Source organism: Macrobrachium nipponense, chromosome 15, assembly GCF_015104395.2.
Source record: "Macrobrachium nipponense isolate FS-2020 chromosome 15, ASM1510439v2, whole genome shotgun sequence".
Taxonomy (NCBI): Eukaryota; Metazoa; Arthropoda; class Malacostraca; order Decapoda; family Palaemonidae; genus Macrobrachium; species Macrobrachium nipponense.
In genome coordinates this window covers 18,163,163-18,179,587 of record NC_087208.1, presented here as the reverse complement: position 1 = coordinate 18,179,587, position 16,425 = coordinate 18,163,163, and the positions used below count along the sequence as shown (strand labels likewise).

At 42.8% G+C, this 16,425-nt stretch overlaps 1 protein-coding gene across 1 annotated transcript in view; it reads left to right on the top strand.

Annotated features, from left to right (window-relative positions):
• The window catches only part of LOC135227009 (transport and Golgi organization 2 homolog), a gene marked incomplete in the record, with an annotated part of 84,764 nt that overhangs the window by 39,866 nt on the left and 28,473 nt on the right, over positions 1-16,425 (top strand). The window contains 1 exon segment of the mRNA XM_064266766.1: positions 14,316-14,889. Within this exon segment, the coding sequence (XP_064122836.1) occupies positions 14,316-14,889 (574 nt within the window).

The following is a 16,425-nucleotide window of genomic DNA, read 5'->3' as shown; positions in this document are numbered from 1 at the left end:
CCATGTTTGCCGAGCCTGATCTCTAGATAGGATAACAGTCTCCTTGGGGACCTTATCCTCTCTAACTAGAGCTGCATCCGTAAGCCTAACATAACCTATAAATGGAGGCTGTAACCCTTCGGGGAAGAACTCGAAATCCTCGAGTCTACGTGTGCCACAACCTTCTATAGTTAACATCCCGTTGACAAACGGAGCAAAGTTTGCCACCCTCCAAGGATTACCAGGGTGGAACGGAGGGAGCGTGGACCCGTCAGGCATGCTCTGAGCTTGCACCAAGCTACTAGAAGGTGCCGGAACTGCCGACTCCTGTCTGAGACCTGCAATCAGGGAGTCCTGTGCACCTAACCTCTTGAACACCTCTTCAAACCTTGCTGCAACTGAGCTGACTAAGCTACTAAGGCTATTGACCTGATGTAGAATATTCGTATTGAACTGGTCTTGGGCAACTAAAGGAGAATCCTCCTGCCCCTCCTGTGGTACCTTATGAGGTATCCGATCCCTAGACGTTGAGGAATGGGATTGTGGGGCAATAGGAAGAATTCCCTTCATGAGACCTTGGATTTGAAGGTTTAGAGAAAGACTTCATTCTGGGTTTAATGTGTGTATGAACCTGTGGTGCCTGCCCAGGCCTTGGCTTATCTCTGATCTGCCTTTAAGCAAGGTTTTTCCTGAAGGTTTTTTCTTTATTTTAGGAATCACAGAGAAGGAATGCGACCTGGTAGAGGGCAACCCTCCTGTGAAACCCCATGAAGGAATTGGAAGTAGAGGGAGAGGAAGAATCAGAGTCACTCGAGGAAAGACCCCGGTGACCACTAAGCTAGCCTCATTAACACTGCCTACCTGTACCCATATCTAGTGTAACGGGCAAATCCTCAACCACTTCAAGTGGACTTCTTCCAAGCCAAGGTCCGGCAATTCTGCCTCTTGCTGTTCCATAACTGAGTCTTGGATTGATTTGATAATCGGTGCCGCTACTGTTGGATCAACGTATCCGGCAGATTTCCCGGCTGGGAAGATCAAAGTCGCCATATCTTGGGACAGAATATACGGCTTAGCCTTCCTACGTTCCGTCCAAACCCTCCAACCCAGATCTTGAGGGTGGAGAGTGCAGCCTCCTTAATAGGACTGCTCAGCCTGTAATGCAAGGAATGTGTCAATACTGTAAGTTCCTTGAACATTATGCTTATAATTGTTCATTAATCAATGTAATTTAATTTAAAGAAATTTTATTGTTCATTTATTTAATTTTATTACATTTTATTTAATTTTTTTTTTTTTTTATTAACTAAATTATTATTATTATTCTTTTTTTTTTTTTTTTTTTTTTTTTACAAGTAGTGTAATATAATTACATCACAATATACATAGAACAAGCAGTGCGGTAGCTTACCGAAGAGGTAGCCTGTTGTACCCAAGTCGTAGCAGGCATAGCAGTTTTCGATGCCAGACCACGGAATCAGAAAGCACACTGCGCAAGGGGCGTGGCCCCGACAAACGTCATGGCCGCACGGATCTTGCAGAGCAGCACCACAGCCGGCAGCCAGACACTGAGTGACCTGTAAGTGCAATAATATATAAGAACAATTGCACAAACTTATTAGGATAATTATAATATAAGTAATATATGCTGGAGCATTCCGGACTGAAAAATATAAAGAAAAATATGTATATATTCATATATTTACGTCCCGACTGTGTAAGAAATAAAACCACCCGGAGCTGTATGACCCGGAGTGGGGGGTACACGGAGTAACCCGGGACAGGCCACATGAACTCGAAAGTTCCGTGGCAAAAGAAAAATAAAAATAGTGATAAAAATAATGAAAACTAAAATAACAAATATAATATCTCCGCCTACGGAAGAGTAACTCCCCGTAAACATAACCTCAACGACTACCGGAGAAGCCGGAATCTAAATCCGCCTTATGCGGAGAGGGAATGTTTTTGGCGGATGGATGTAAACTCCGGGAGCTGAAAGAAGCAGAGCGCAACAAATCCACGGAAGCCGAGGCTGAATACGCAGTGCGACCATCAACTCCGGAGGCGGTCAGCTAAGAAGCGACACCCATCAACCTGAGGTCCTGGAGGACCTAGTACTCCCCCCCCCTCCGCTGATGGAACGGCCATCAGCGACAACCAGGGCGAGAGGCACCCCAACTACTGGGGGCCCTACGTGAGGGGGTGGGAGGGAGGCCTGATGGGGAGACGATCACGTGACCAGCGTATCCTCGTGAATAAAGGATCACGAGGAAAACGCAGGCATAGCCTATATAGGCTAGCCGACCGAACATCCAACATATAAATAGACAGAATAAATGAATTACTTAAAGCTAAAAGAAAATCATGCTTAACACGGGGTGGCGATAATGCAAAATAAATGTCGTAAAATATATAAAACGCAATGAAGGGCCACTCGATAACGGTGGGAGCAAAATGGAAAAAACTACTTGCCTACTGACAAAAGAAAAGAAACGGCAAGCTGACGAAAAGAAAAAAGGGGAAATTTCTTGAATGAAATATACCAAACTTAAAAATAAATAAAAAAAAAGGGGGGGGGGGAACGGTGGAAATACAGCGAAGCACGTAACAAAGGAAACGTGTGCGAAGGCAGACCCCGTGAAAACATGGAATTAACGAAATAACAAAACATAAATGAAAACAAGATCGACAAAAAAACTGCCACCAAGACATAAATAAAAAATATACTGAAATATCACAAGTTACGAGCGCATATATATATAATGAAATATCACAAGTTACGAGTAGGCAGGAAACCCACTCGAAACTGGTACAAAACAAGGGAACGACGAAATGGCGACTCGCCGCCGCTCGCTACGGAAAAGAGACGCCTAACAAAACCCTAAATAAAGGCAAAACGAAAGGCAAAATCACTCCCTAAATAATGAAAAAGGGCGAACCAGTACTTAACTTGGGTGAGGTGGCAGATTGACGATCCATAACAATAAAGAATAACGAAATCAAAGACAAAGAACAGATAGCTTAATTAAAGCGTTCAAACGCTGGGAGGCTATCGATAAGAATGACGTCACAGACTCCTTCAACAGGGTAGCGGTGTGTGACCTATGGGTCGGCTCCCTGTAATTTAGGGTCATTTTGATGAGGAAAAGGCTAATTGGAGGGGTTGCTGTGGTAGTGTTTAACACTCGCCCCAGTTTTATACCGACACCTTTTATTTAGGTGAGCGAGTCAGAGACTTCTGACATGTCCAATTTAGGCAGTTCTCTGGTATTATAGCAATATTTTACTAGAAATAGTGCTAAAGAGGACACATTTCACGGAGCGACACGGCTGAGCCCAGAACAGAAATACAAATTTATTGAAAAATTTGTAATTTTTCCTCAGTCCTCCAAAGCAGCCACGGCATCAGCACATGATGATCTGGCTGTAATTGGCTTGCTGACATGATGAAAAAAATTCATTAATGTCAAGTAAGACATTCAGTGAAAGAGTGGTTGAAAAAAACAAATGAAATACTCTTGTGTAAGTTTGTTAAGAGTTTAAATTTGGCCCCAGGGACAATCACAATGTTTATTGAATATTCTATGAATGAAAGAAAGTTCCATGGATGGATAAGTTCTTAATCATTTGATTTCATTTCAGAGTTGACACATATAGGCCTACTATTTTTTCCATTTCATTAAAAGGGGTTAACTGATTTGTTTTCATTTTAAGATTGACTTTATGACCTGTTACAGTGAATGAAAATCCTTGGTTTACTACTGTCTTCCTTTGTTTCATAGTGTGTTGTTGAGTCTAATTTCATTTCAAAACAAATCTACATGGGCTGTAAGCAGTGAATAAACATACAAAGTTCAATATTGTTTGATTTTTTTCATCAGAAAGTAGATTTTATTTGTTCTCATTTTTTAAATGAATTACATACATGATGCATAATCATGAATAGATGCATATAGGCCTATTCTTGTTTAACATTATTTTGTCATAATAAATATTTATTCTCATTGAAAACCTGACTTGCATATATGGTTTATAACCACGAATAAACATACATAGGCTTAATCTGTTACAATAGCCTTTGGGTTTTACTTGCCAAAGCAAAGTTTCATTCAAAAGTAGATTTCAGTGAAATCTACAAAACATTCAGGAATGATGCTGCCACTTTCAGTCTTCATTATACAGGCGGTCCCCGGGTTACGACGGTTCCGGCTTACGACGTTCCGAGGTTACGACGCTTTTTCTTAAATATTCAATGGAAAAATCCGTCCTGGGTTACGACGCTTGTTCCGAGGTTACGACGCTGACGCTTCCGACGCTCCGAGTTAACGACGCTTTTAAAAAACGCATACTATGATAAAAATCCTTTATAGTTTAGCACAGTATATTAATAAAAATAAGTTTCTGGTTAAGATTACAACAAAATTTTGAGGTTATGATGATTTCGACACTTTCTATGTCGTATTTTTATGCATTCAACTTACCTGTCAGATATATACTTAGCTATAGACTCCGTTCGTCCCCGATAGAAATTCGAATTTCGCGGCACACTCTACAGGTAGGTCAGGTGATCTACCGCCCCGCCGCTGGTGGCAGGAATAGGAATCATTCCCGTTTTCTAAGACAGATTTTCTCTATCGGCCGTGACAGCAACATTGTTGTTGTTACTCTTGATTTGATTTTCGTGTTTTTTCATCGCTATTGATCTTCTAAGGAGCCGGTTTTTATTTTTGGTGACGTATTGGATCTTTGGTTTGGCATACTCTTTCGTGGACTGTTTTTTGGACTTGGTTTTGGATATTTCTCATGATGTCGGATTCTAGCTTTACTGTTAGAAGAACAGTGTGTAAATGAGGGATGCATGGTGAGGCTACCGAAAGCTTCGGTAGACCCTCACACAGTTTTGTAAGGGTTGTAGAAGGAAGGAATGTTCAATTTCTAACACCTGTGATGAATGTGTAAATATGAATGAGAAGAATGGAAGAATTTAAATTCATATTTTTTAAGGAAATTAGATATGGATAGGGCTAGGAAGGCTTCCTCCAGAAGTGTAAGTAGGTCTCGCTCTAACGAGCCTATTAAATTAACACCTAACCCTAAACCTCTATCTTCTTCCTCTAGTACTAAGACTGCAAATCCGGCAACGGAAATTGCAGATCTTAAAGCTGCGCTACAAAACAAAGGAGGTGGAATGTCAAATGCTGACGTTGAAAGGTAAGCACAGTGATAGTGAATTAAGTGTCCCTAGTGCAGTGGAGGGTGCGCCTGATCGGCTCTGTCTCGCTCCCAGGCCTAGACCTCTTCCAAGCTCACAGGCCCAGAGGAGAAGGAATGTCAAAAGCCGTACGGAGGTTATGGAGAATCCCCACCGATCAGGCGTCCCCTCGGCAGATTCTGTGACGACCCGAACTGCCAAGGATCGCTATCGAAAAAGCATCCTAAAGAAGTGTTTTTCTTCGTCAGATTCTTCACCGAATGTAAGGGGATGGAGTTCTGATGAACTGTCACGCCCCTTAAAGAGAAGTTGGAAGGCTCCAACTTTGGATTCAAGCCCTGAACTTTTCTCCGATCTATCACCTTGTGAGAAGAAAAGAAAAGGAGATTGGTTCCTAAACGGAAGGAAATCGGAGTTTCCTTCCGCTTCTAGTCATACCCTCACCTGAATCAGGGAAGGAAAAAGAGAATGCGGCTGCGAAAATTATCCTAAATGTGCAGGAGCAACTTTCGGCCTTAGTAGGAGTTTTTTACCTAAGGAAACTACCCAGAGAAAGGACTCTTTCCTTCCTATAAAGAAGACGAAGGGAAGGAAAGAAGAAACGGAAGTTTCGGCTTATACTCAGAGTAATAAGAATGCGCCAAAAACGCCAACCTGGCGCAATGCGCCAGATGCGTTTGAGACTCCATACGAGTCAGAAGAGCCAGAAGCGCCAGAAGCGCCAGCCTGGCGAAATGCGCCAGAAGCGCCAGAGGCAACCAGATGCGCCAGAAGCGCCACCTGCCGAAATGCGCCAGAGGCACCAGATGCGCCAGAAGCGCCACCTGCCGAAATGCGCCAGAAGCGCCACTCTGCCGAAATGCGCTAGAAGCGCCAGCTTGGCGCAAGGAATCACGAGCGCCAACCCGGCGCAATGAGCCACAAGTGACAAATAAGAGACGGACTTCTTCCAAAAGACAATTAAGCCAGGAAGATTTGTTTGCTTTCGGAAGGATAAACCTTTACCTGACAAGGACTCTAGTTTTGTCGCACAAAGCGGCCGTATTCCTTGTCGGACATAGGTGGTTCCGGAGAAAAGCGATAGGAGAGGACATCCTTCGTCTGACAGGAGAGAAAGGTGTCGCACAAGCGGCCATCGCTCTTGCCAGGAGAGGATAAGGTCGTTTTGCAGGATCAACCTATCTCTCGTAGGGATGCAAGTTATCGCACAGGCGGTCGTCGTTTCTTGCGAGAGTGGGGTGGGATGTTGCAAGAGGCCAGTCTCCTGCTGGAAATAAACAATCCTCTTCGGAATTGGGATTTGGAAGAGATTTCGGACTCTGAAGATCACTCGGCTCCGGGTTTGTCAGATTACAAGACGCTGGCAGCCCTCTTACTTCAAGAGTTTGGGGACTCTTTAAGCCCGACTGCTCCTCCTTCTCCAAGGTCCTTATTTACAAGCACGAAGGTCCCGAAACAATCATCTTTTATTAAAATGAAGCCAACCATTTCCATGAACAAGGCTCTCCGATTCGTAGGAAATTGGTTGGAATCCAAGGAGAAGGCGGGGAAGACAGTCTTTACCTACCCTCCTTCCAGACTATCAGGAAAGAAGGGAATTTTTGGTACGAGACGGGCAAACCACGGGGTCTAGCTCTCCCGTCCACTGCCGAAGCAGATTTTTTTCAGTTTTTCGAATCTGGTGGATTCGTCTAGGAGACAAGCCTTGTCATCAGCAAAGATCACATGGGGGACTTCTGAGATGGACCATCTCCTCAAGGGATTGTTTAATGTTTTCGGTGGAAGTTTTTAACTTCTTAGACTGGTCCCTTGGGGTGTTGGCCAAAAAGACACAAGAGAAGGAATCTCTTAGTCCAGAAGTCCTTCATAGTGTCCTTTCCTGTATGGACAAGGCAGTTCAGGATGGATCAGGAGGAGGTGGCCTCTCTGTTTGGAACTGGTATTCTGAAGAAGAGAGTCTTATTTAGCTCTTTTCTGACGAAAGCAGTTACTCCTACTCAGAGGTCATCTCTTCTGTATGCTCCTCTGTCGGACCAATTGTTTCCTTCAAATCTAGTAAAAGATATTTCTCATTCTTTGACAGAAAAGGCCACACAAGATCTCTTGGCCCAATCTGCAAAGAAATCGAGGACTTCGGGTCCTATTAAGAGAGAGACTCGGGCTCCTCAACAGCCCCCCTTTCGATGGAGTACCTCGGCCAGACCCTCTTTTAAGAAGAGAGGAGTGCAGAAAGAGAGGTAGGTCTTCCTTCAGACCTGTCAAGAGAGCGAAATGAGACAACAGTCCTTCAAGCACCGGTAGGAGCCAGACTTCGGAAATTTTCCGAAGAATGGGCTCGGAGACAGGCAGAAATTTGGTCCCTTTCCGTGGTAACAAAGGGGATATATGATCCCCTTTCGAGACAGACCTCCCTTGACTACGAACCCGAGGGAACTGTCAGCCCAATACAGGGACCCTGCCAAGAAAGAAGCATTATTGCAACTGGTAGAACAGATGTTGCAAAAGGAGGCCATCGAAGTGGTTCGGGATCCGCATTCCCGAGGATTCTACAACCGTCTTTTTCTGGTTCCGAAATCCTTGGGAGGGTGGAGACCGGTCCTGGATGTGAGCGCATTGAACCGATTTGTGGAGAACACAAAGTTCTCTATGGAACATCAAAATCGGTTCTTGCGGCTCTTCGTCCAGGAGATTGGATGGTCTCCTTAGATCTACAAGATGCATACTTTCATGTCCCCCTGCATCCATCATCGAAGAAATATCTCCGATTCATGATGCAAGGGGGAAAGTATACCCAATTCAGAGCCCTATGCTTCGGCCTTTAATTCAACGGCCCCCTCAAGTGTTCACGAGGCTAATGATGAATGTTGCGAGATGGCTACATCTAGAGGGGATAAATATATCCCTTTATCTGGACGATTGGCTAATAAGAGCAAAATCGGAAATTCAGTGCTTGAAGGACTTGGAGAAGACTTTGAACTTGACAAAATCTCTGGGACTGCTCGTGAACCTCGAGAAATCACAATTGATCCCCAGACAGAACATAGTCTATCTGGGGATACAGATGGATTCTCGGGGTTTTCGGGCGTTTCCATCTCAAGACAGAATTACTCGAGGCTTAGAAAAGATCTCGAACTTCTTAGGAAAGAACGGACCTCGGCGAGGGAATGGCTCAGTCTGCTGGGCACCCTTTCCTTGTTAGAGCAGTTCATTTCCCTGGGAAGATTAAATCTCAGACCTCTGCAATTTTATCTAAAGAGGATGTGGAGTCAAAAGACAGGAGACTTGTCAGACGTTTTTCCCATCCAACAGGGGATAAAATCCGACCTAAAGTGGTGGTTAACCCCATTAACAAGGAACGAAGGGGTGTCCCTCTTGATTCGGAACCCTCACCGAGTGTTGTTTTCCGATGCCTCGGAAACAGGTTGGGAGCAACACTGGGTCAAAGGAAGTAGCAGTATTTGGACCAGACAACAAACTACTCTGCACATCAATGCGAAGGAACTCCTGGCAATTCATCTAGCCCTGGAATACTTCGAAGCGGAAGTCAGAGGGGTGGTAGTTCAAGTCAATTCCGACAACACCACAGCTCTGGCTTACATCCGGAATCAAGGGAGGGGGCACTCACTCTCTCTCTCTGAACGAAATAGCGAGAGCTCTATTAACCTGGACAGAGAACGGGCCATTATTCTGCGTACAAGGTTTGTTTGTCCAAGGAGTAAAAAACCTAAGGGCAGACAGGTTGAGCAGAAAGAACCAGGTTCTCCCGACAGAGTGGATGCTCCACTCAGGAGTCTGCAGACAAATATGGTCACTCTGGGGGAGGACCCCAGAATCGACCTGTTTGCCACGTTCCTCTCCAGGAAAATAGACAACTTCTGCTCGCTAGAAGAAGATCCCAGAGCCACAGCGATCGATGCCTTCCTCATGGATTGGTCAGGCATAGATGCATACGCCTTTCCCCCATTCAAATTGCTGGGGGAAGTAGTAAGGAAATTTGTGGCATCGGAAGGAATGAGAATGACTCTAATTGCTCCCTTTTGGCCTTCTTCCCGAATCTGGTTCACAGAGGTACTGGAATGGACGGTGGACTTCCCCAGATCTCTACCAGACAGGACAGATCTGCTCAGACAACCCCACTTCGAGAGGTTCCACAAAAACATCCAAAGTCTCTCCCTGACTGCTTTTCGACTATCGAAAGACTGGTCAGAGCGAGAGGCTTTTCAAAGAAAGTGGCAACTTCAATTGCTAGAGCCCGCAGAGCCTCTACCCTGCGGGTCTACCAATCGAAGTGGGAAGTTTTCCGTAGATGGTGTAGGTCGAAGAAGCTGTCCTCTTCCAATACCTCTGTAACCGAAATCGCGGATTTTCTCCTCTTCTTGAGAGAAGAATCCAAATTGGCCGTATCAACTATCAAGGGATATAGGAGCATGCTCTCAGCTGTTTTTAGAAACAGAGGGCTGAATCTCGAGAATAATAAGGATCTTCATGATCTCATCAGGTCTTTCGAGACTAAGAAATTGAGATCGTCGATTCCCCCGAGTTGGAACCTGGACGTTGTCCTAAAGTTCTTGATGTCGGACAGGTTCGAACCTATAGATAAATCTCATTCAGAGATCTTACTAGCAAATGCATATTCCTGTTGGCTCTAGCAACTGCTAAGAGGATCAGTGAATTGCTGCTTTGGACTCTCGGGTGGGATTTAGAAAAGACTCGGCTGTCATTTGTCTTTCCAGGATCTTTTCCTAGCAAAGAATGAAAAGAACCCTTCTAAACCTTGGCCTAGAAGTTTCGAAGTCAAGGGACTCTCTTCTCTGGTAGGAAGAGAGTTGGATCGGTCCCTTTGCCCAGTCAGGACCTTAAATTTTATTTAGAAAAGAAGACACCAGCTTCAGGGATGTCGACAAGGTCTTTGGTGTTCGGTAAGAAACCCCAAGAGACCGATGTCAAAGAACGCACTGGCATTCTTTGTCAGAAATGTAATTACCGAAGCTCATAGGAATTGCCAAGAGAACTCTTTAAAGCTGCTGAGAGTGAAAGCTCATGAAGTCCGGGCTGTGGCAACTTCCCTTTCTTTTACGAAGAATATGTCCATGAGAAACATTTTAGCAGCAACTTATTGGAGGTGCAATTCAGTATTGCATCCCACTATTTAAAGGATGTTAGAATAACATACGATAAATGTTTCGCTCTTGGACCTTATGTATCAAGCGGTACTATGCTGGGAAATGGAGCAGACGCTGATCCTTAAATTTATTTTTAATAATTTTTAATAATTAGTTTTGATATTGTTGTGAGTTGTGGGTTGCTTGAAAGGATGTTCGGGGATGACTCCTTTCAATCGTAGTACTAACCCCAATGAGGATCAGGTGATCGGGATTAGTGTCGTGCTCTATGATCATGCCAATAGGCAAGGTGTTTTGTCATGTAAGTGGATAGGACCCCATTGACAAAGATCCTAAGGTTCTGAAGCGTAAGTGGGTAAGACCACCCTGTAACAGACCATCAAGAACTCTTAGCATGAGGTTCACTACCTCGCTGAGGCTCTTGAAGCGATACGGGCTCCTAGGCAGTAGCCATGAAGTCTTTCGCTAACACAGGTAGGAATCAAGGTTTTTAATTTTATTACCTACAACATATGTTGTTTCCTGTCTATTTCAGTAGATTAGCTGTCTCTTACCCTCCGCCAAAGGTGCCAATCAGCTAAGTATATATCTGACAGGTAAGTTGAATTCATAAAAATGTTATTGTCATGATACAATAAAGTTTTATACATACTTACCTGGCAGATATATTACGGTGTATGGCCCACCTGACCTCCCCTCAGGAGACAGGTGGAAGAGAAAATCTGTCTTAGAAAACGGGAATGATTCCTATTCCCGCCACCAGCGGCGGGGCGGTAGATCACCTGACCTACCTGTAGAGTGTGCCGCGAAATTCGAATTTCTATCGGGGGACGACGGAGTCTATAGCTAAGTATATATCTGCCAGGTAGTATGCATAAAACTTTATTGTATCATGACAATAACATTTTTCGATGTTTTTTAGTGACGCCTCATATGCAGAACTAGTTTCCGAGCGAATGAATACATACTAGCTTGCGGTGCGCAAAGTTTACATATAACAGGCCAAAAGCGCAAATAATGAAAAAATCATTGCTTGTTTCCAGTAATAACAACAAAACGAAGTTTCTGGTTAGATTACAACGCAAATTCCAAGTATCCAAAGAGAAAAATTATCCAGTAATTTGATCAGAGAGAGAGAGAGAGAGAGAGAGAGAGGCGTCTTCCGACGCTCCGAGTTAAGGACAGAGAAGTGTTCGTTTCATTAAACGGCCTCTGACTCATGCCAGTAAATGTTTTGTTGATACTAATAATATAAGCCTATTTAAAGATACGTTTACTTTAATTAGTCTATATGATACGTAAATAGTAATCAACTGTTCTTGTAGCCCTCAAGATTTGGCAAAATCGAAGTATCCAAAGAGAGACATTATCCAGTAACTGGAACCTTGACATACGAATTTAATTTGCTCCGTTACCATCGTCGTATATCAAAACAGTTGTATCTCAAAGCATTTTTTCCCATTAAAAATAATGTAATATGTATTAATCCGTTCTAGTGCTATGAAACCACACCTAAACACAGCTAAATTACATATAATATACACAATTTATACACAAATAAACGAGTAATAACACACATAATGATAAATAACATAGCAATGTGATAATGATAATAAATGTTCATAAAATCAATAAAAAAAAGAAAGGAATTTTACTTACCACAACGAAAGATGACGTGAGGCCAGCAGGGGAAGGAGGTAGGGAAGGGTGGCAGGGAACGATTTGTTCTCTTTTTATTTACGTATGTACACTAATAACTACGTAATAAACACAAATGAAATAACATTGCTAAACTAATTTTTTTTTTTTTTTTATCAGTTCGTAGTTTAGAAATAATGGTAATGCCTTTGGAAGGTTTTTATAGCTTCCTTCTGCTTGATGATCGTGGATATTGTAGAAGGATTTCGACCATACTCGTTTGCCAAATCGAAATCGAAATCATTTTCTTGGGTTTTTTCTTATCACCTGCTTTGTCTTTAGCTTTGAGACCCATGGTTAATAATAAAATAGACAAAATAACACGAAAAATAGGCGCAAATACAACGAACTAAACAATGACGTGTTAACATGCAGCACCAACAAACAAACAGACTGAACGCCATTTATCGGTCGCCTATACAACTAACACTCATCGCAAAATCGTATCTCTAATATTTCGTTATATATCAAAGCTTATATTTCGCAAATTTTCTGTTGTATCTCAATACATTCGTATATTAGGGCAATCGTATGTCAAGGTTCCAGTGTAATTTTGATCAGAGAGAGAGAGAGAGAGAGACGCCTTGGCAACAATGGTCTAGGGGATTGACGTAACGTTTATTTTCTGAACAGATAGGACAGAGAAGTGTTCGTTTCATTAAACGGCCTCTGACTCATGGCAGGAAATGTTTTGTTGATACTAATATATAAGCCTATTTAAAGATACGTTTACTTTAATTAGTCTATAAGATACGTAAATAGTAATCAGCTGTTCTTGTAGCCCTCAAGATTTTGCAAAATCACTCCAGGTTGTACATAAAACTTCAAGAATGTAGTGTCACCAGAGGATTACAATAGTTTTTACCTTCAAGAACCAGCATTCTTTTATGAAAAAATAACTCCAGGTTGTACATAAAACTCGGAAACAAACATGTAGTGTACCCAAAGGATTACAAGTTAGGTTTTTATAACTTTTTATTAGTTTAAGACATATTTCCAAGCGTCGTTCCGGCTTACCGACGATTTTCGGCTTACGACGCGTCTCAAGAACGGAAACCCCGCGTAACCCGGGGACTGCCTGTACTCAGTTGTTTTTTCCTGTGGAAAAATCGATAGTTTTTATTTGACATCCGTATCCATTATTAAAAACACTAGTAAATCCAATATACGTATCATCAATTTAGGTATAGTAAACACTTCTCAGTCCATTAAAACCCAACTCAGTGTTCTTGATTGGTACATGTTATCTGTCTGCAGACGGACAGTGAACTGAACCAAAAAAGTTGGCTCAACCACGTTAATGTTGCAGTGCGCATGCACAGCTATTTGGCCGGAGGTTCACAATTGAGATGAGCTATTTACTCAGGCTGCTTGCACAGGCAAGAAAAACTGCAGGTTGTCCACACTAACATTCAGTTATAACTGCACAGGCAAACTGTGCAGACATAACTGAACATTAGTGGCTGGCTTTACTGGCCCCCTGTCTACAAGCCTGCTCTGACTCAGTCACCTGCTAGATCCTTCAGGGGTAAGAGGGCTGATCTGTGCTTCCTTTACTGTTTGTACTTCTCCAGAGGTGTGAAAGGATAGTGCCTTTCCCTTGGTTTCTGACCATCCTGGTTATTCATAACTGGCCTGGAAGGTCCGTGGTCACACACATGACTGGTCTCCCATCTACTGTAACAACTGTCTTACATGTAGTGTGGTAACTATTATGCACATGACTGGCCTTTTGTGCAAAGTACAATACTATAGTCTCAATCATCCCGGGTTGGGTACTGTCCAGCATAGAACCAACAAATCCATGTGGGCTGTTCCCAGAGGCCCAGTATTTGCAACAAGGGCCTATATCCAGGTTTATCTCAGTCCTTCAGGGCAATTACAGACTAATTTTTACACCCTTGTTCTACTTACATTCCTAAGTTTTACTTGGTCTGAAGCTTGTGTATATGGAGTGTCAGTCAGATACTGTGTGTAAATATTGTACAAGAGATGCAGTGCAGGAAACATAATTGAACAGTTGAGAAAAAATGTTATATCCACAACCATATATACTGTCTTGTTTGTTATGAAAGCCCTTAGCCCCAGCAGATTCCTTTATGCAAAAGCCCACAGGCATAAGTCATTCTGAGATATATTGGTGCAGTGAGGTTCCAGTACAAGAGGCTGAGAATATACATGGGTGTAATTGCTGGCCCCCATAAGTGTTAAAGTATTTGTCTGTAAATAACAAAAGACTATAATAAAAGACTGCTGTTTTTAAGCTAGTATAGTAGTGATTCATAATGCTATTTTTTTTATAGGTATGGATAATGAGAAAGGTAGAGAGGGAGGGACTTGGCTTGGTGTTGAAGAAAAGGCTAAAGTTGCCTGCCTACTGAATATTTTACAACCAAAGGAGTCTTTTGTTGAAAATAGTGCAGGAAGAGGATTTCTAGTTGTTGATTTCCTCTTAGGAACAAAATCTGGTCTGGAGTACATGAAAAATATTTTCACATCTGGAACCCTTTATAACCCTTTCCATTTGATAACTATAGAACCTAATAGTGCAACATATGATGCCGCTGTATATTCCAGTCAGCAGCAAGTTTGGAAAGTACTGGAGCCGGGATTCCATGGTTTTGGCAACTGCCCAGTTGACAAGCCCTTCAAGAAGGTAGTTAAAGGCAAAGAAAACTTTCAAAGTATTGTTGAGAAGTATGGAAAAGTGGATGATGAAGAATTGCTCATTGCTGAACTCTTCTCAATGATGCAAGATCGTGAAGAAAATTATCCTGATGAGCAGCTCATGGAACAAGGAAAAGGTCTTCCTACTTCTTTTATAAGAGGACTTTCAAGTATCTGTGTGTCATGTGCTTCAGCTAATTACGGAACCAGGTATGATAGTGACAATATAGTATACTTAGTGAGGTTTCCTTTGAGGTATCTATTTTGTAGAACTTAAATGCATTGATGCTTTTTTCCATTGTGCAGTTTCAATAGAATATAAATTGTGAAGTAACATAAAAACTTATGTAAATTCATTTCAGTGCATAATGACTTATCATAATGAACCATAAATAGTAATCCCTGTTTTATCCATGATAATACTTATATCCAAGGGCCTTACTGATATTGGAAATTTTCTCCTACAGATTTACCCTTATTTCCTCATCCTTTCACCATACAACACTATAATATAGTGGGCCCCCACATTCACTTTCTCCGGATTTGCGGACTCACTGATTCGCGGATTTCTCTCTGGACCATATCTTCCCATTATATATGGGGGGATTCGCCTGTTCGCTGGAGTTTTCCGTTGATAAAAATCACTAATTAGTGTATTTTTATGCTATTTTCATGACTAAATACATTTTTATGATACTAAAATTATTTATTAATTTTCAAATATTATTTACTAATTTTCAAATATTAATATTGATTAACCCTTAAACGCCTATTGGACATATTAAACGTCGACGAAACTTGTCTGTCGGGTGCTTAATCAACGTACGGTACGTTGACACGAAAAATTTTTTTTTTAAATTCGTGGAAAAATAGTTATAGGCCTACTAGGCAAAAACTTTTGAATCACACGCCTTGAGGGATGCTGGGAGTTCACAGATCAAGCTGTTGCTTTGTTTACAAGCGTTACTGAGGTGCACATGCACGAAATGCTTTCTTCTCGCACCAGCAAGCATCAGCGACGTGTCGTCCGAGAGCAATCTTTTGCCGCAATTGTGTTTTGCCGAGCTTTTACGAGAGTTTGAGTATTTGTGATGGTACAAGACGTACGTAGAGATGTCTGAACGTCGAATGAAGCGCGGGAGGGATCATGTGAGATGTATTTTGGACTTGGATACTGGTGAGGGACCTCGTGTGGCCGAAAGTGTTCAAGCACCACATCATGTGCCTTGTGTGCCTTCTACAACTCCTGGGAAGCATCGGGGTGTCCTGAGGGGCATTCATAGGCATTTGGGAGGCCTCGAACCAAAGGACATAGATGATTGGTACTTGTTGGAGCTTGATCGGGAGCAGGTCGCAAGTCCTCATTTTGATGGCGGTTGGTCATCTAGTGACGAGGACATCACTCCTGATGTTAGTGATGATGAATATTTGCCCCCAATGTCTGTACGAGGGTCACAGGCTGAAAGTGAGTTGGAGTTTAGTGGTTTTAGTGCGTATGAGGGGGAGTCTGAGGAGGAGGAGTTGTTGTTTAGTTTTGTTGTTGATGACGACACAGAAAACGAGGGCCTAAGTGAGGGAGATGGGCCAGTGGGGGGGGGGGGGGGGGGGGGGGGGGGGGGGGGGGTGTGGGGGGGGGGGGGGGGGGGGGGGTTCGAGTGCGAAACCGTGCACGCGCACAGTCACATAGAAGGTCGGAACGTCGCGCCAGCCAAGGTGAAGGCCGTTCGTCCAAGAGCGACGAGGGGT